The sequence below is a fragment of the Pleurodeles waltl genome, chromosome 11, assembly GCF_031143425.1.
Source record: "Pleurodeles waltl isolate 20211129_DDA chromosome 11, aPleWal1.hap1.20221129, whole genome shotgun sequence".
Lineage (NCBI taxonomy): Eukaryota > Metazoa > Chordata > Amphibia > Caudata > Salamandridae > Pleurodeles > Pleurodeles waltl.
In genome coordinates, this window is record NC_090450.1 from 28208449 (window position 1) to 28229177 (window position 20729).

The window sequence follows — 20729 nt, forward strand, 5'->3', positions numbered from 1 at the left end:
ATTTTTTATTTCATCTCAGGGATAATACCAGTCCTAGAGGTCTTCAGGCCAGGAGAGGAGTTATGAGAGTGGAATAACATTGCACTGCTTCAGTGGTCCTCTCCTCAAGAACCTGGGGACCAAGGAAGCTGTGTCAAACAGGTCAGCCTTTCCCTCTCTGATGTTCCATCTCTAGCTACAATAAAGTAATTTAAGAGAAAAATTAAAAGATCTGGCACTGTACAGGATCACTAGAGCCTACAGGAACTGACACACACAACAAGACATTGGCTCCGAACAAAGGACAGCCATGTCTTCTGGAGGGTGAGAAAACTTTGGCACTGGAGGTCACAAATACTCTGAATAACCAAAAGGGACATATATTTGGACAGTAGAAACTGATGGAAACGTGAGGGTCACTGAATGTCAGTGACTAAAAGGGATGAAACCCATAGTGGATGTCAATGGACAGCATCATTGCACTGTCAAAGCCTCCCAGAACTAATAACGGCTGTTATCATCTTAATTCATTTATTCTGAGGCTGTGTTCATGCCTCAGTCACTGGAAAAATGTGCAACCCAGGGGGGATATTCTGAGTCAGTAAAGAATTTTTAAAAGGCAGGCCCACGTGCGAGTGATATTGATGGGCGTGCGGCGGGTGTGATGGATTGCAACAGGGCAAAGTTCTTGCGCTTGCAGCCTAAAAATCAGGGATAGGTGTCATCGTCCAATGCCTACATTCGACCCAGCTAGAACGGTCTGTCATCAAATTTTACAAATTTGCTTCCAAAAAGCACCTTTTGGCAGCTGTTCAACACAAATCACGATTTGAGGGAACCCAAAACATTCCCAAACTTTAAAACACATTAATTTTGTATCCATCTCCGTAGGGACATAAGCTGATGTTGGAAATAAGATACGCTGGTGAAAAACGCTGCAAACCGCTTTATATGAAGCTCTCAATGAATCCACATATTTATCATCAATATATACATAAGCAACATATATATATTCCTTCCAGCACAATGTGCATTTACGCAACTATAGACATGAACAGGCCCTGTGCAATAATAGGCTGTGAAATGGGTTTGGAGAGATAAATGGGTCAAACGTGAGGTCCTTGTAATAATGGACTGAGGTATCCAGGGAGCTGTGGGACCTAGTACAATTTCCTTCGCGTTACATTCGTACAATGACCGTACCTTCTGCGGAGCATCGTGTTCGGGTACCAGCCAATCCAACTCAGACGCCGCTGGAAGCTGCATCCCCTCGAACTGCCTCAAGAGGCCCATGGCCACCGCCTCTGCCGAGTTTGAGTGCAGGAATGAATGACATCTGACCAGCGAATTTGGAAAAACAAGAGAAAAGGCACATGAAAAACCATGGTTCTGAACCGTTCAACATCGCTAGTCAATCTTTTTCATGCAGGGACCTGACAAAGGTCATTACAAAGTTGTGTATGCCATAAATTATAATTTTATAATCACTCTGGCGCCTGCACTGTGTGCTTGTGACTTTTTTTTGCTTGAAAAAATCAGCCCTTATGCTCTGGCAAGACAGCAACATTCCTTCCCAGTTATAACTGTGGCATTTTCACCAGATTATATACAATGTATTAAGTAAATCGGAGAAAAAAACAATACCTGACCTTCTCCTAGTAAAGTCTGAAAGAGATCATGTAACCATCAGAGTCGCTCACAACTGCACGCCTGTCAATTCCACATTGTCTGTCCTCACATGATGAGCAACAGGGTCTTGCTTTCCACACTTAAGGTTTGGGGGTTCTGGCCCTCGGCACCAGTTTTGGCACGTACAGGAACAGTGAGTTATGACCTCAGGCACTTGCGTTCTAGGGGTCTGGTGGTCCCATTACCTGTGCGCCGGCTGTCTTGCACCCTATCCCATTCAGGCGGATCTACAGGATTTGTTCAACTCCTTCCCTACAGGCGCGATGCTTGAACCTCTACATGATTTGCACATCGCTTCCCTGCATCACTTTCACCAAGGGTGAAAGCAGTCCTGGGTTGCTTGTGTTCCGTTTCAGGGAAGACCCAGCCTAGCAGTTCGGGCTGGACTGTTCCCAAGGGGAACAGGTTCAACACTGATTTGCATGTGGTTCCAAACTGAGTTGGCATGGTGGGCGAAAAATGATGGATTGAGATGTGGCCCGAGCGATTGCCAGTGGGCGAGTTTAATTCAATCGTTCCATCCATCACCTGGTTTTTGCATCACTCCCACCAGAGCAATAGTTTTACATGAAGGTTAAACGTTAGGATAACAGGGAGTCAAGAGGTTAAAATGATGACATACAATCCACATCGAAATTAAGTGTCCCTCTCTTTCTTGCCCACTTCCTGTCTCCATCACCTCTTTCAACTCAGATAAATGCCAATGTTGCACCCTTGTGCTAGGTCCCAGCCTCTCTCACTTCCCCGACTCACCACTCTTAAGTGTTTTTCCTGTTAGAACATAGGGCCTGATTTAGTTCTTGGCGGAGGGGAACACTCCGTCACAAACATGATGGATATCCCGTCCACCTTATTACAATCCTATTATGCCACAAATCCGGCCCAGAGTCTAAAACCCTTATGCCATCATTTACCAGAGCCTTCTGTAGCCCTTCTCAACTTTTCCTTTTTACCACCATGGAGCACTTTGTGCTCCAAGTGGAGTCAGCATTACAAGCCGTCATTGCTTTTACTGCCAAAATCCCTTGACCAGGGAGCAAATGTCTGTGCTTTCTTGTTGTCATACACAATAGGTATGTTATACACCTTCAAATACCCACTCCATATGTAGATCATGAAAGTAAGAAGGTTGTAAAAGCCAAAGCGCGGTGTGAAGTTGCTCCTCTTCACAGGGATTTAGTGATGCACACATTACTGAATCCTGGCACTACACACCGTACCCGGGGTTCTGGCTGTGCACATTTGGGAATGGGGCTAGGCACTGCATAGGAGGTTATTGCACAGTGGGTCTTGTGTGCTAGTCTTGCACATAAGGGGAAAGAGGCCTGGATGATCACACTAGGTTTGGGTTTAGGCTTAGCACTAACTGTCATGGTGTTGGGTTTTGGACAAACATGATCTCGTAAATCTTTAGGTTCTGGCTTTCAAAACATCTGGCAAGATCCAATTTGGATTTTCTGGTAGGGCAAGAGCTTCTGCATAAACATTAATGGAGGAAGGAAGGTAGAGATGGGACTCATCAGACCAGCCGGAACTATTTTTTATATCTACCACAACAGTCATTCCCCAGATATACTTACATGGAATCCATGGTGGGTATAGTTCTGCTGCTTGACGTCACGCCTCTTTTAACATCCGCCTCTGCAGAATAAAAAGAAAATGGGAGGTGCCCAGGGCGGAGGAGGAAACGAGAAGGGAGAAAACATCTCATAATTGGTAACAGTGGAAAATGAAAGTGAGTTCAAAGTTTTAAATCATTCCACCACCATATCAGGTGTCCCACGTCAGATTAGACCTCAGAACTACAGTATTTTAAAAAAGATAGGTACACCAGGAAAGAAACCCCAGATTGGTTTCACAGGCCCACCACCATCAATCATGTGTACATAGCAATCTAGGGACTGGAATCCAACATGTAAAAAAACGCCTAGTGGTGCCTATGTTTTCTGAAATTGTGCAGGAGACTGGTGATTCTTGCAGCGGTCTTCTCCAAAGCACGATGATGCATCCCTGATTGATGAAGTTTGTTGCCTATCTACTCAGTAAAATCCGCTTCCAACCCTCAAACAATAAAGAGCGCTAAATGCCCCCCAGCACCTTATCGCAGGGAAAGGGATGTTTTAGGAGGAACTTTGATATTAGTTCATCCTCAGTAATTCCATCAGTAAAGCAGCAGAGTTGTGGAGCTGCCAACTGGGCCCATGTCACAAAGACGATCCTTCTTCATTTCTAGATTTGCAACTGCACTAAGCATGCAAGCAAGAACCTTTTGCAACGGAAAAAGTTACATTACAAATCCCAGCCTGCTTCTTGTCCCCTAAAAAATGAAACAGAAAGGATCGTTGAGAACAAGGCCTCAATTTGGCTTTTCATGACAGCCACACCCTCTTGAAACGACAATTTCCCACAACGTGACATTAGCACGAGCCTAGGTCAGCGTTTAAGGTTGCTACTGAGCAGAGTGTCTGATAACTATTAAGAGGAGTGGGTCTGAGAAGGTTAATTTAAGCAGCATTTAATCAGGCTTTCATTATTCCTATGACAAAACAATGACAACCAATGGTAATTGATGACATTGTGAAGCCTATACAATAGGTGTAATTACTTCACGTCTATGTGATATACATTTTATCAGCCTCAGAAGTATGAAAGACTGAGGAGGTCCTGCTGGGATTACAATCTGTTGCCTTCAAAAACACACAGCCAATGCTTCGCCTACACTGCCTTCCTTACAGCTTGTCATAAAGCAACACAGCTGGGCACAGTTTAATGTTTTTCACCTTCCGGCAGGTCAGCTCCAGCCTTCGTCTCTTACAGGTTGGCACCCGGAGCACCATTTCTGAGGCAATAAGGACATTCCTTATTTAAATTTATTTAAACGAGTTTCTGTTAAATTCATGACAACATTTCTAGTTAAAAACTGTTTTTAATATATATATATGGAAAATGTCACTTACCCAGTGTACATCTGTTCGTGGCATTAGTCGATGCAGATTCACATGCTGTGCACAGTCCGCCATCTGGTGTTGGGCTCGGAGTGTTACAAGTTGTTTTTCTTCGAAGAAGTCTTTTCGAGTCACGAGACCGAGGGACTCCTCCCATTTCGACTCCATTGCGCATGGGCGTCGACTCCATCTTAGATTGTTTTCCCCGCAGAGGGTGAGGTAGGAGTTGTGTATGCTAGTAATAGTGCCCATGCAATGGAGTGAATACGTATGTTCATAATAAAGTTTAAAGTAATATATTTACAAATTTACAAATGTTCAATATCAACTTCTAAACGGCTACAGGCTCCCGGGGAGGCGGGTGGGCGCATGTGAATCTGCAGCGACTAATGCCACGAACAGATGTACACTGGGTAAGTGACATTTTCCGTTCAATGGCATGTGTAGCTGCAGATACACATGTTGTGCATAGACTAGTAAGCAGTTATCTCCCCAAAAGCGGTGGTTCAGCCTGTAGGAGTTGAAGTTGTTTGAAATAATGTTCGTAGTACCGCTTGACCTACTGTGGCTTGTTGTGAAGTTAACACATCTACACAGTAGTGCTTGGTAAATGTATGAGGCGTAGACCATGTTGCTGCCTTACATATTTCGTTCATTGGAATATTTCCTAGAAAGGCCATGGTAGCACCTTTCTTTCTGGTTGAGTGTGCCTTTGGTGTAATAGGCAGCTCTCATTTAGCTTTAAGATAGCAGGTTTGAATGCACTTAACTATCCATCTAGCAATGCCTTGTTTTGAAATTGGATTTCCTGTATGAGGTTTTTGAAAGGCAATAAATAGTTGTTTTGTTTTTCTAATTAGTATTGTTCTGTCAATGTAGTACATTAGTGCTATTTTGATGTCTAATGTATGTAGTGCTCTTTCAGCTACAGAATCTGGCTGTGGGAAGAACACTGGTAATTCTACCGTTTGATTCAAGTGGAACGGTGATATTACTTTTGGCAAAAATTTAGGATTTGTCCGTAAAACTACTTTATTTTTATGTATTTGAATAAATGGTTCTTGTATGGTAAATGCTTGAATTTCACTCACTCTTCTTAGAGATGTGATGGCAATTAAAAATGCAACTTTCCACGTTAAGTATTGCATTTCACAAGAGTGCATGGGCTCAAAAGGTGGACCCATGAGTCGTGTTAATACAATATTGAGGTTCCATGAAGGAACAGGTGGTGTTCTTGGTGGTATAATTCTCTTTAGGCCTTCCATAAATGCTTTTATGACTGGTATCCTAAATAATGAAGTTGAGTGCGTAATTTGCAGGTAAGCTGAAATTGCAGTAAGATGTATTCTTATGGAAGAGAAAGCTAGTTTTGACTTCTGCAAATGTAGTAAGTATCCTACTATATCTTTTGCGGATGCGTGTAAGGGTTGAATTTGATTATTATGGCAGTAATAAACAAATCTTTTCCACTTATTTCCATAGCAGTGTCTAGTGGTAGGCCTCCTAGCTTGTCTTATGACCTCCATACATTCTTGTGTGAGGTTTAAGTGTCCGAATTCTAGGATTTCAGGAGCCAAATTGCTAGATTCATCGATGCTGGATTTGGATGCCTGATTTGTTGTTTGTGTTGTGTTAACAGATCTGGTCTGTTGGGTAGTTTGACATGAGGTACTACCGAAAGGTCTAGTAGTGTTGTGTACCAAGGTTGCCTCGCCCATGTTGGTGCTATTAGTATGAGTTTGAGTTTGTTTTGACTCAACCTGTTTGCCAGATATGGAAGGAGCGGGAGAGGGGGAAAAGCTTACGCAAATATCCCTGACCAGTTCATCCACAGAGCATTGCCTTGGGATTGGTCCTGTGGGTACCTGGATGCGAAGTTTTGGCATTTTGAGTTTTCTTTTGTTGCAAATAGATCTATTTGAGGTGTTCCCCAAATATGAAAGTAATTTTTTATTATTTGGGGGTGAATCTCCCATTCGTGGATTTGTTGGTGATCCAGAGAGAGATTGTCCGCTTACTGGTTCTGAATTCCTGGAATAAATTGTGCTATTAGGCGAATGTGGTTGTGAATCGCCCAATGCCATATTTTCTGTGTCAGGAGACACAACTGTGTCGAGTGTGTCCCGCCCTGTTTGTTTAGGTAATACATTGTTGTCATGTTGTCTGTTTTGACAAGAATGTATTTGTGGGTTATTATGGGCTGAAATGCTTTCAGCGCTAGAAATACCGCTAACAGTTCTAAGTGATTTATGTGAAACTGTCTTTGCTGTATGTCCCATTGTCCTTGGATGCTGTGTTGATTGAGGTGTGCTCCCCACCCTGTCATGGAAGCATCTGTCGTTATGACGTATTGTGGCACTGGGTCTTGGAAAGGCCGCCCTTGGTTTAAATTTATACTGTTCCACCATTGAAGCGAGATGTATGTTTGGCGGTCTATCAACACCAGATCTAGAAGCTGACCCTGTGCTTGTGACCATTGTGATGCTAGGCACTGTTGTAAGGGCCGCATGTGCAACCTTGCATTTGGGACAATGGCTATGCATGAAGACATCATGCCTAATAGTTTCATTACTATTTTGACTTGTATCCTTTGTTTTGGATACATGGCTTGTATTACATTGTGAAATGTTTGAACTCTTTGTGGACTTGGAGTGGCAATCCCTTTTGTTGTGTTGATTGTTGCCCCCAAGTATTGCTGTGTTTGACACGGCAGAAGGTGTGATTTTGCGTAGTTGATTGAGAAACCTAGTTTGTGTAGGATTTCTATGACATATTTTGTGTGGTGTGAACACCGTTTTTGCATGTTGGTTTTGATTAACCAATCGTCTAGGTACGGGAACACATGTATTTGCTGCCTTCTGATATGTGCAGCTACAACTGCCAGGCATTTTGTAAAAACTCTTGGCGCAGTCGTAATTCCGAATGGCAACACTTTGAATTGGTAATGTATCCCTTGGAATACAAACCTTAGGTACTTTCTGTGTGAAGGATGTATTGGTATATGGAAATATGCATCCTTTAAGTCTAGTGTTGTCATGTAGTCTTGTTGTTTGAGCAGTGGGATTACATCTTGTAAAGTAACCATGTGAAAGCGGTCTGATTTTATGTAGGTATTTAACGTTCTGAGATCTAGTATAGGTCTGAGTGTTTTGTCTTTTTTGGGTATCAGAAAATACAGTGAGTAAACTCCTGTGTTTAATTCCTGTTTTGGTACTAATTCTATTGCTTCTTTTTGTAGCAATGCTTGAACTTCTAGTCCTAGAAGCTCTATATGTTGTTTTGACATACTGTGTGTTTTCGGTGGGACGTTTGGAGGGAATTTGAGAAATTCTATGCAATAACCATGCTGGATAATTGCTAAGACCCAAGTGTCTGTTGTTATTTCCTCCCAATGTGTGTAAAACTTGGTAAGTCTCCCCCCCACAGGTGTTATGTGTTGGGGTTTTGTGATCTTGGAGTCACTGTTTGTTTGGAGGAGTTTTGGGACTTTGGAATTTTCCCCTATTCCTTTGAAATTGTCCTCCTCTATAGTGTCCCCGAAAACCTCCCCGCTGATACTGGCTCTGGTAAGTGGGCTTTGTTTGTGAGGTTGTGGCTTCTGTGGTCTGCCCTCGAAACCCCCCTCAAAATTGTGTCTTTCGAAATGTGCCTCTGCCCTGCGGGGAGTAGAGTGCGCCCATGGCTTTGGCCATCTCAGTGTCTTTTTTAAGTTTTTCTATGGCAGTGTCCACTTCCGGCCCAAACAACTGCTGTCCGTTGAATGGCATATTTAGCACAGCTTGCTGTATCTCTGGTTTAAATCCTGATGTACGCAGCCATGCATGTCTCCTTATTGTTACTGCTGTGTTGACAGTCCTAGCAGCTGTGTCTGCAGCATCCATTGCTGACCGTATCTGATTATTAGAGATACTCTGTCCCTCTTCTACCACTTGCTGCGCTCTTTTTTGGAACTCTTTTGGTAAATGCTCAATAAAGTGTTGCATCTCATCCCAATGGGCCCTATCATATCTGGCTAACAAAGCTTGGGAATTTGCAATGAGCCACTGGTTTGCTGCCTGTGCCGCCACCCTTTTGCCTGCTGCATCGAATTTTCTACTTTCTTTATCTGGAGGCCGTGCATCTCCAGAAGAATGTGAGTTGGCTCTTTTGCGCGCTGCTCCCACTACAACAGAATCTGGTGTTAGCTGTTGTGTGATGTACACTGGATCTGTTGGTGGCGCTTTATATATTTTATCTACTCTTGGAGTAATGGCTCTCCCCTTGACAGGTTCTTCAAACACTTGTTTGGAATGTTTGAGCATTCCGGGTAACATCGGAAGACTTTGGTATTGACTGTGTGTAGACGACAGTGTATTAAAAAGAAAGTCGTCTTCAATGGGTTCTGAATGAAGGCTGACATTGTGAAATGCTGCAGCTCTTGATACCACTTGAGCGTAGCCTGTACTATCCTCTGGTGGCGATGGCCTTGCTGGATAGCATTCAGGGCTATTATCTGACACTGGTGCGTCATAAAGGTCCCATGCGTCAGGGTCATCTTGACTCATTCCGGTATGAGTTGGTGATTGCATCATTGGTGGAGTGGCTACAGGTGATGGTGGTGGAGAGTGATGTGGGGATGGTGGTGGTGTCACTTGTTTAGCCACCTTCGCGGATGGCTGTTTGTCCTTGTCTTGGAAGGCAAGTTTACGTTTCATCTTGATCGGAGGAAGAGTGCTGATCTTCCCTGTATCTTTTTGAATAAAGAGCCTTCTTTGTGTGTGATCTGGCTCTATTATCTCTAATTCTTGTTGAAATCGGTGTGTCTTCATTTGTGAGGACAGTCCTTGTTCCTCTGAATAGGAACTACTTTTCGGTTCCGAGGCTGGATGTTTCGGTACCGAAACCTTTTCGACAGTCTTTTTCGGCTCGGACAAAACCTTTTTTTATTTTCGGCGTCGTGCCTTCTCGATACGAGCCATTTCGGTGCCGCTGTCTCGATGCCGAATCTTCTCGGACCCGCTATCTCGGACCCGAGAGTGCTGTGTGCCGGTATCTCGACCGGAGTCGGATGACTTCGACACCAGCTCGCCCTTTTTCGGTGCCGATGGACGGTCACCTATTTTTCGGGTTAAGCCATGGCCTGTTGGCGGTGGCGTCCCCTGGGCTTTAGCAGTCTTCTCGTGAGTTTTCTTTTTCGACGTCTTACTCACGGTTTTCGGCGTTTCCTCGGGATCGACCTCCTCCGAGTCCGATTCCTGGGTGGAGAATGTTTCTTCCTCCTCTTCGAAACACCCTTGTCCTGTCGGCGCCGACGCCATCTGTAGTCTTCTGGCTCTTCGGTCCCTGAGTGTCTTCCTGGACCGAAACGCTTGACAGGCCTCACAAGTATCCTCCTTGTGTTCTGGTGACAAACACAAGTTACAGACCAGGTGTTCATCTGTATATGGATACTTGTTATGGCATTTTGGACAGAAGCGGAATGGGGTCCGTTCCATCAGCCTTGAAGAGACACGTGGCCGGGCCGACCAGGCCCCGACGGGGATCGACAAAAACCCCAAAGGGCCACCGGAGCTCTTCTTAATTCGGTGTCGATCTGTTGTAACTAACCCGATACCGAACGCAAACAATACCGACGATTTTTCCGAGATTCTAACTAACTTTCCGACCCGAAACCCGGAGCGAAAAGGAACACGTCCGAACCCGATGGCGGAAAAAAAACAATCTAAGATGGAGTCAACGCCCATGCGCAATGGAGTCGAAATGGGAGGAGTCCCTCGGTCTCGTGACTCGAAAAAGACTTCTTCGAAGAAAAACAACTTGCAACACTCCGAGCCCAACACCAGATGGCGGGATGTGCACAGCATGTGTATCTGCAGCTGCACATGCCATCGAACATATATATATATATATATATTTTTTAAACAAAATTTTCCTAGTTAGAATTGAAATGTCAGAATTTTTAGTTTAGGAAGGGTCACTTGCATTCCTCTTAGAATTGGTTTGTTTTGAAAAGGGTACACCTGCATATGTCAAGTCACGCGCCCCCTTGTTATTTTAATTTTTTTTACATATACCCTCATAAGGGTGTTCTGCCTCCTCCCGTCATTTTTTTGCCCTTTAAGCGCAAGTGACGCAACTCTACTGTTGTACTTTGGTAGAGGGAAATCTAACTTGCTTTTTCCATGACTAGCCAAAAAGAAAGTTGTGAAAGGTAAACAACAAAGGTTTGTTTTTGGTGCCATTCCATTATTTTGTGTGCCACTTTTAGAATCCAAAAACATGCTTGCAAGTACTGCACAAAAGCAGGCAGGCATGATGCACCTCGGAGAGGAGCAAATAACGCACATTGATGCTGATGACATCATCAACACGCGCAAGAATAAAATATTTTAAAAATCACGCAGGTCTCTAAAAGAAAACCCAACTAGAAGACTCATATCTCTGAAGTTGTTGCTGAAGATACACTTCAAATTATTTTGTTTAATTCTAATTTCCTTTTTTCAAGTTTTTATATTCATAAGATCACAAAAATCCCAGCTGTACTTAACCAAAAAAAAAAAAAAAACAATTTCCACAAACTTAGTTTACTAGACAGGTTAGAGGACAACTGGCTAAGCAAAACAATATGACGTTCAAAGAAATAATTCTATCAGTAGATTTCAGTGTATGCCCTCCGGTGCTCAATAACCAACCAGGTAGGAATACTTTTAAGCCCATTTAGTTTAGGTTTAACATTAGCAAGCACAATATCCATAGATGGTTAAGTAATTACCTCTAAGCGAGAGCGTGACATGAAGGGTGAATTTACATCTAGTCTCTGCTGTAATGTATGTAAGTTATTACAAATCCGACAACTTGTACAAACCACATATTTATACAGAATTACACAATAACTAGTTACACAGTTCATATCACAAGAGGGTATCTAATTGTGAGTTCAGGTATGCGATCCTTTTCATCAGTTACCATCAAGTCCCTCCCTCCCTCCTGTACAGCCCTCCATTTGGTCAAAACAAGATTAGGCCTACGTCAGCAACTGAAGGAGAGAGGGGACCACAGAGGTCAGACACAAAGGAGGAGTGATTGTAAACGTAAAACAAAAGGTGAACAAGTTGTACAGCCAAGGTGAAGCGATCTTGAACACAAGGTGAGGTGATCGTGAAGCCAGAGTGGAGGCAACCTAAGGTAAAGTGATTGTGGGAAAGGCACACTGTGGTTGGCTGCAAAAAATATTTTAATATAAGCTCAAATCAATTTGTTACGCAAGGATACTTGCAGTTCATTCTTAGAAAAAACAGAGATTGTCTGGCACCTGTCATTTTAAAATTCTGTGATCTAGATATGAAAATCTAACTGGATTTTCTTGATGGTCTAATCTGCCTGCAGACATGGAAAGATTCCTACAAGTTCAGTTTAACAGGAGCCTCTTAGCAAAATACACACAAAAGAGGAACTCTGCGGAGCGGCAGACACACCTAGGATGCCAATTTTGTTTGCTTTCGTTGCAGAAAAGTGATCATGGGGCTTACCTTTTATTACAATGATATCAAAACCTGTAAACCGTGCAATAAGGCAGGAGGCAAAGGCAATGGGGTAGGCAGTCTAGTGGAGACTGGGCAGCCATATCTGTTGAGCAACTCATGTTTATTGCACCACCTTTTCCCACTTTGCAGCCTCAGAATTTGCCCAGATGTTTACACTCAAGTTCGTGTGGGCAACAGACACATTTGAATTGCCATGGCAACAATGGCCTTTGATCAGAATCACCACGAATCTAGGCTGCGCAAATTAGCCTCTTTCTCATTAAAGTGAGCATATTTTCAAAGTGCCAAGTGCTTATATGTAAGCAAATCAATCAACATAATAAATGTAAGTTTACAAACCATCCAGACACCGTCATTCGGCCGGACTCCTATTTGCACACATCCCACGCATGCGCAGATCCGGAGGATGGGCCTTTTCCTGCATCGCTCCTGATGCGTGGAACAACCTGCAGAAAGCCTGGCTCGTCCAATAGCCTGCCTCGCTCACCCTGGGAAAGGCTAGACTCCTACCTGCTCGGCGCCAGGACACTCTCTCGGGTGATAGTGTGTTTTATAATGAAAATGTCACTTACCCAGTGTACATCTGTTCGTGGCATCAGTCGCAGTAGATTCGCATGTTCTGCAATAGCTCGCCATCTGGTGTTGGGCCGGAGTGTTACAAGTTGTTTTTCTTCGAAGAAGTCTTTCGAGTCACGGGACCGAGTGACTCCTCCTTTTGTCTCCATTGCGCATGGGCGTCGACTCCATCTTCGATTGTTTTTCCCCGCAGAGGGTGAGGTAGGAGTTGAATTGTAGTAATAGTGCCCATGCAATGGAGTGACTAAGTATACACCTATTTAAGGTTGAGATGATACATATATAAATAATTGAAGGTAACTTCCAAACTGCTACAGGCTCCCGGGGAGGCGGGTGGGCACATGCGAATCTACTGCGACTGATGCCACGAACAGATGTACACTGGGTAAGTGACATTTTCAGTTCGATGGCATCTGTCGCTGTAGATACGCATGTTCTGCATAGACTAGTAAGCAGTTATTTCCCCAAAAGCGGTGGATCAGCCTGTAGGAGTGGAAGTAGTTTGAAATAATGTCCTTAATACAGCTTGACCTACTGTGGCTTGTTGTGCGGATAACACGTCTACACAGTAGTGCTTGGTGAATGTGTGAGGCGTAGACCATGTGGCTGCCTTACATATTTCTTGCATTGGGATGTTTCCTAGAAAGGCCATGGTAGCACCTTTCTTTCTGGTTGAGTGTGCCCTTGGTGTAATGGGCAGCTGTCGTTTAGCTTTAAGGTAGCAGATTTGGATGCATTTAACTATCCATCTGGCTATACCTTGTTTTGAAATTGGGTTTCCTGCATGAGGTTTTTGAAATGCAATAAAGAGTTGTTTAGTCTTTCTGATGTTCTTTGTTCTGTCAATGTAATACATCAATGCTCTTTTGACATCTAATGTATGTAGTGCCCTTTCAGCTACGGTATCTGGCTGTGGAAAGAACACTGGAAGTTCCACTGTTTGATTTAGATGGAACGGTGAAATAACCTTTGGCAAAAATTTAGGATTGGTCCTTAGGACGACTTTATTTTTGTGTAGTTGTATAAAAGGTTCCTGTATAGTAAACGCCTGAATCTCGCTTACTCTTCTCAGGGAAGTAATGGCGATGAGAAATGCCACCTTCCAGGTTAGGAACTGTATGTCGCAGGAGTGCATGGGTTCAAAAGGTGGACCCATAAGTCTAGTTAGGACAACATTTAGGTTCCATGAAGGAACAGGTAGTGTTCTTGGTGGTATAATTCTCCTAAGGCCCTCCATGAATGCTTTAATGACTGGTATTTTATATAGGGAAGTTGAATAGGTAGTCTGCAGGTATGCAGATATTGCTGCAAGGTGAATCTTAATGGAAGAGAAAGCTAGGTTAGATTTTTGTAAGTGAAGCAAGTAACCCACTACATGTTCTGGAGTTGTGTGTAATGGTTGTATTTGATTAATATGGCAGTAGCAAACAAACCTCTTCCATTTACTTGCATAGCAGTGCCTGGTGGATGGCCTTCTTGCTTGTTTTATGACTTCCATACATTCTTGGGTAAGTTGTAAGTGCCCGAATTCTAGGATTTCAGGAGCCAGATTGCTAGATTCAGCGATGCTGGATCTGGGTGTCTGATCTTTTGGTTGTGCTGTGTCAACAGATCTGGCCTGTTGGGCAATTTGATGCAGGGTACCACTGATAGGTCTAGCAGCGTTGTGTACCAGGGTTGCCTTGCCCAAGTTGGTGCTATCAATATGAGTTTGAGTTTGCTTTGACTGAGTTTGTTTACCAGGTAAGGAAGGAGAGGGAGAGGAGGAAAAGCGTAAGCAAATATCCCTGACCAGTTCATCCATAGGGCATTGCCTTGGGATTGTTTGTGTGGGTATCTGGATGCGAAGTTTTGGCATTTTGCGTTCTCCCTTGTCGCAAACAAGTCTATCTGAGGTGTTCCCCAGAGTTTGAAATAAGTGTTCAGAATTTGGGGGTGAATTTCCCATTCGTGGACCTGTTGGTGATCTCGAGAGAGATTGTCTGCGAGTTGATTTTGTATCCCTGGTATAAACTGTGCAATTAGGCGAATTTGGTTGTGAATTGCCCAATGCCAAATTTTTTGTGCTAGCAGGCTTAACTGCGTGGAGTGCGTCCCTCCCTGCTTGTTTAGATAATACATTGTTGTCATGTTGTCTGTTTTGACGAGAATGTATTTGTGAACTATTATTGGTTGGAAAGCTTTTAGTGCTTGAAAAACTGCTAGAAGTTCTAGGTGATTGATATGCAGTTTTGTTTGATGTACGTTCCATTGTCCTTGTATGCTGTGTTGATCGAGGTGTGCTCCCCACCCTGTCATGGAAGCATCTGTTGTTATTACGTATTGTGGCACTGGGTCTTGGAAAGGCCGCCCCTTGTTTAAATTTATGTTGTTCCACCACAGAAGCGAGAGGTAAGTTTGGCGGTCTATTAACACCAGATCTAGAAGGTGACCCTGTGCTTGAGACCACTGTGATGCTAGGCATTGTTGTAAGGGCCTCATGTGCAGTCTTGCGTTTGGGACAATGGCTATGCATGATGACATCATGCCTAGGAGTTGTAATACCATCTTTGCCTGTATCTTTTGTGTTGGATACATGCGTTGTATGATGGTGTTGAAATTTTGAATTCTTTGTGGACTTGGAGTGGCTACTCCTTTTGATGTGTCTATTATGGCTCCCAGGTATTGTTGTACCTTGCGTGGCAGAATTTTGGATTTTGTGAAATTGACGGTGAACCCTAGTTTGAAGAGGGTTTGTATGATATGATTTGTGTGATTTGAGCACTGTATTAACGAATGGGCCTTGATTAGCCAGTCGTCTAGATATGGGAACACATGTATTTGCTGCCTTCTTATGTGTGCTGCGACTACTGCTAGACATTTGGTAAAGACTCTTGGTGCGGTTGTTAATCCGAAAGGCAGTACCTTGAATTGGTAATGTATTCCTTTGAATACAAACCTTAGGTATTTCCTGTGCGATGGGTGTATTGGTATATGGAAATAAGCATCCTTGAGGTCTAAAGTTGCCATGTAGTCGTGCAGTTTTAGCAATGGCAATACTTCTTGTAGTGTGACCATGTGGAAGTGGTCTGATTTGATGAAAGTGTTCACTACTCTGAGGTCTAGGATTGGTCTCAGCGTTTTGTCCTTCTTTGGTATCAGAAAGTACAGTGAGTAAACTCCTGTGTTTATTTGTGTGTTTGGCACTAATTCGATTGCATTCTTTTGCAATAGTGCCTGCACTTCTATCTCCAGGAGATTGGAATGGTGTGTTGTTAAATTTTGTGCTTTCGGTGGTATGTTTGGAGGGAATTGTAGAAATTCTATGCAATAACCATGTTGGATAATTGCTAGAACCCAAGTGTCTGTAGTGATTTCCTCCCATGCTTTGTAATAATGACCTATTCTTCCCCCCACTGGTGTTGTGTGGAGGGGGTGAGTGACATGTGAGTCATTGTTTAGTAGTAGGGGTTTTGGGGCTTTGAAATCTCCCTCTATTTCTAGGGAATTGTCCTCCTCTATATTGTCCCCGAAAACCTCCTCTATACTGTCCCTGGTAAGTGGACGGTGTTGCTTGTGAGGTGCTGGCTTGTGTGCTTTGACCCCGAAACCCCCCTCGAAAGGGCGTTTTACGGAATGTGCTGTAATTCCCTCTGCTCTGCGGGGAGTAGAGTGCGCCCATGGCTTTGGCAGTGTCCGTATCTTTTTTGAGTTTCTCAATCGCTGTGTCCACTTCTGGACCGAACAGTTCTTTTTCATTAAAAGGCATATTGAGAACTGCTTGTTGAATCTCTGGTTTAAATCCAGACGTTCGGAGCCATGCATGCCTTCTGATAGTTACAGATGTATTAATTGTCCGTGCAGCTGTATCTGCAGCGTCCATGGAGGAACGTATCTGGTTGTTGGAGATGGTCTGTCCCTCCTCAACCACTTGTTTTGCCCTATTTTGGAAGTCCTTGGGCAGATGTTCAATGAGATGTTGCATCTCGTCCCAGTGGGCTCTGTCATAGCGCGCAAGTAGTGCCTGGGAGTTCGCGATGCGCCACTGGTTTGCAGCTTGTGCTGCGACTCTCTTACCAGCTGCATCGAACTTGCGGCTTTCTTTATCTGGGGGTGGTGCATCTCCAGATGTGTGAGAGTTGGCCCTTTTCCTAGCTGCTCCTACAACAACAGAGTCTGGTGGCAGCTGTGTAGTGATGAAAACCGGGTCCGTAGGAGGCGGCTTATACTTTTTTTCCACCCTTGGTGTGATTGCCCTACTTTTGACCGGCTCCTTAAATATGTCTTTTGCGTGCCGGAGCATACCAGGGAGCATAGGCAGGCTTTGGTAGGAGCTGTGGGTGGAGGAGAGTGTGTTGAACAAGAAATCATCCTCGACCTGTTCTGAGTGGAGGCTTACGTTGTGAAATTGTGCTGCTCTAGCCACCACCTGAGAGTACGCGGTGCTGTCTTCTGGTGGAGATGGCTTTGTAGGGTATGCCTCCGGGCTGTTATCTGACACTGGGGCGTCGTATAGGTCCCATGCGTCCTGATCTTGGTCACCCTGGCTCATGGTGGTGTGAGCTGGGGAGTGTGATGGAGTTTGTGCTGGTGAAACGTTAATCACGGGCGGAGGAGAGGGTGGTGGTGTAACTCTTTTCACCACTTTTGGTTGTGGTGTTTGTTCCGTCTGGAACTCCAACCTTCTCTTTCTCCTAATGGGGGGAAGGGTGCTTATTTTTCCTGTCCCCTGCTGAATGAAGATACGCTTTTGCGTATGGTCCACATCAGTTGCTTGTAGCTCTTCCTCAAACCTATGCTTTTGCATTTGGGAGGTTAGCGAGTGCTCTTCTGTATAAGAGCCTGAAGCTGGGTCGCTTGCAGTTTGTTTCGGCATCGAAACTTTGTCTGCGTGTTTTTTCGGCTCCGAGGTGACTTTTTTCCTTTTCGGGGCCGAAACCTCTCGGCGTCGATCTGTTTCGGTGCCGCTGTCTCGGCGTCGAGCCGTGTCCACACCGGCATCTCGGTGTCGAGGCTTGTCTCCAGCACTTTCTCGGTCCCGAGAAGGCTGCGTGCCGGTGTCTCGACCGGAGTCGGACGATCTCAGCACTGTTTGGGCCTTTTTCGGTGCCGACGGTCGGTCACCGAATTTATGGGTCGAGCCATGGCCTGGTGGCAGTGGCGTCCCCTGGGCCTTGTAAATGTTTCTTTGTGTGGTTTTCGACGTCTTACTCACGGTTTGTGTATCGTCGAATCCTTCGGAGTCTGAGTCTTGGATCGAGAAGGTACCTTCTTCTTCCTGTTCCTCGAACTCCCGTTGGGCTGTCGGTGCGGACGCCATTTGAAGTCTTCTGGCTCGACGGTCTCGGAGTGTTTTTCGGGACCGGAACGCACGACAGGCCTCGCAGGTGTCTTCGCTGTGCTCAGGTGACAGGCACAGGTTGCAGACCAAGTGTTGGTCTGTGTAGGGGTATTTATTGTGGCATTTGGGGCAGAAACGGAACGGGGTCCGTTCCATCGGCGTTCTTCAGCACGCGGTCGGGCCGACCAGGCCCCGACGGAGGATCGAAAAACTACCCCGAAGGGCACCGGAGCTCTTCGATCTTCGATGCGGTGTGGAATCTAAGTACGCCGATCCCGAACGCAACAATACCGACGAAAATCTTCCGAAATTAGCTAATTTTCCGTTCCGAAACTCGGAGCGACAGGAACACGTCCGAACCCGATGGCGGAAAAAAAACAATCGAAGATGGAGTCGACGCCCATGCGCAATGGAGACAAAAGGAGGAGTCACTCGGTCCCGTGACTCGAAAGACTTCTTCGAAGAAAAACAACTTGTAACACTCCGGCCCAACACCAGATGGCGAGCTATTGCAGAACATGCGTATCTACAGCGACAGATGCCATCGAACATACACAAATCATAACACCTCTACCTCAAGCTAAGCCACACCTCAAGGCCTCCGGTTCAAGTAAAACTGAGATCCTTGAGGGAAGGAAATGGTTTAACTGGGTACGAAAAGCAAAAAGCTATTGTCCGTAAAAACCACCAAGGATTTGGGTGGTGTGGTAAACCTGAAATAAAGATTAAATTAGGGTTTACAGGACAATGTACGCAAAACAACAGCACAATATTTGTGCTTATGTCGTTCCAACTGCCTCTCCTTACCCTTTTGATATTTGAATTAGGCTTGATTGTAAGTATAAAACTTAAAATGCACCAACTCGCTTGAAGGGGTTCACTCAGCAAGCTGTTAGCCGCAGAAAGCCAAACAGCAAGGAAATGCCATCAAGCCTAAAATAGGTGTGTTTTTAAGAGTAGACACAATGTTGAGGGCTCTCTATTTGAGTAGAGAAATGGACATAAGGCATTCCAGAGGCTGGACTTCAAAGATGCAACAAGCCCTAGAAAAAAAACCATCTGAATCCGCAACCATGAGATGACGTTTAAGTCCTACTGTTCTGATTCCAATCCATTCCAAAAACATGGGGACACCTGTGAACTACAAATCCTTCCTAAACAAGACACTGAAGTTACTGCAGCATTTCTCTCACTCTTATGGTCTATCCTGTAATCACCAAGAGAACTAGCAAAGGGCTGAGGAAGTGGGAAGGCAGGGAGCTTCCAATAGCAAACTTCATGGGATGCAGACTTTCCTCTGCATTACTTGCCATGGATATATGGGTCACCAACACTGTTGTGCACTTTTCTACAGTCAGAGTGGATTCGGAAATCTCTCAGTTTCCAAACTAATCAGGATTGGCCAATCTTGCTTTCTACTGATCACATTGTCTTACAGATCCATCAAAGGGAATCATCTGCCCATGATCTTCTCATAATTCTGGGCACTGACATCTCCCATAAACAGAGTGAGGTCAAACATTAAGGGCCCCAACCCCCAGCTCCACAATCGCTGCTACTCTGATATGTTACGATACATTTTGTCACCAGTGATGTGCCAGGGGGAAGCAACCTGTTATGTGATGTTTGTTTACATTAACAAGAAAATGTAATGCTGGATTACAATAAAACACTAATATTCTAAAATTAGGATATATTTAACTTGCCAAAATACTTTCCGTGAGGATGCTCATCCACTATAAAACCAACTTCAGTTCCAAGTGCAGGGAGTAGTTTGCAGGTATTAAACCTGATTCCTGCTAGTCGTCCCTTGCTTTTAAGGGGCGGAACAGACCAAAGAGCTGCACTCCTGTCTGACACTGCATCAGACACAACAAAGCTGGATCATCCTCTGGTTTGACCTTTAATGTGCACAAAAGCAGACAGCTCAAAAATGCCATACATACGATAATTATCACTGCGACAGCCATACGAATGCTTAGATGTGCTTGCTCTCCCCAACTTAGCACATTTAAGGGGTACTCTTTAGCAGTGACTTGCAAATGTGCACAATTTTTTAGACTGAGTGCGCAAGCGCTTTCACCTGTTGTGAGTATTGCAGACTTTTAACCACACCTACCTCACGCCCATCACTTTCACTCGTTCATGGGCTTGTCTTTCAAAAATCCTTTGTTGTCATTAGTAAAGGGTTTAGGTTTGTCCCTCCTTGGGGCGGTTTGGTTACCGCCTAGGACACCAACCCTGTTACATGGATAATTGCACGTTTGCCGATACGCTTGACTGCGAGCGAACTTCTTTTCCCTTTTGTGTCTCTTCTTTGCGTTCATGCTCTTGGCGGCCGTGGCACTTTGAATCGGCTCGCTTAGGACAATAGTTTTACTTTTCAATTTATGTGCAAGAAAATTCTAGTTAGGAATTTACAACGCCAATAGCTCTAACTCGAGCAAACACGAGACCCATTGCATTGAAAATGCTTGTTTAGATTTACTTCTGAACTCTGGACAAGCACTGAATGGTTCCTTCTTGTTTGAAGCATGAATGCCTTAATCCAAGAAAATGGAAAAGTACGCAGAAAGTGAAAGAAACAAGCCACTGCTTTACTCCTTCCACAATTCTTCATGAAAGTAAAGTAAGGGAGAGAACATCTAGTCAAACTGTGAAACAAGGGCAGCTAACAGCAGTCGACTACTATGCGTA

At 44.4% G+C, this 20729-nt stretch overlaps 1 protein-coding gene across 4 annotated transcripts in view; it reads right to left on the minus strand.

Annotated features, from left to right (window-relative positions):
- The window catches only part of RUBCN (rubicon autophagy regulator), a 186231-nt gene that overhangs the window by 53086 nt on the left and 112416 nt on the right, over positions 1-20729 (minus strand). For all 4 annotated transcript variants that reach the window (XM_069212892.1, XM_069212890.1, XM_069212891.1 and 1 more), the window contains 2 exons: positions 3249-3309; positions 1183-1315 (listed from right to left, as the gene is read on the minus strand). In XM_069212892.1, coding sequence (XP_069068993.1) covers positions 1183-1315; positions 3249-3309 — 194 coding nt within the window. The remainder of the gene's footprint in view (positions 1-1182; positions 1316-3248; positions 3310-20729) is intronic.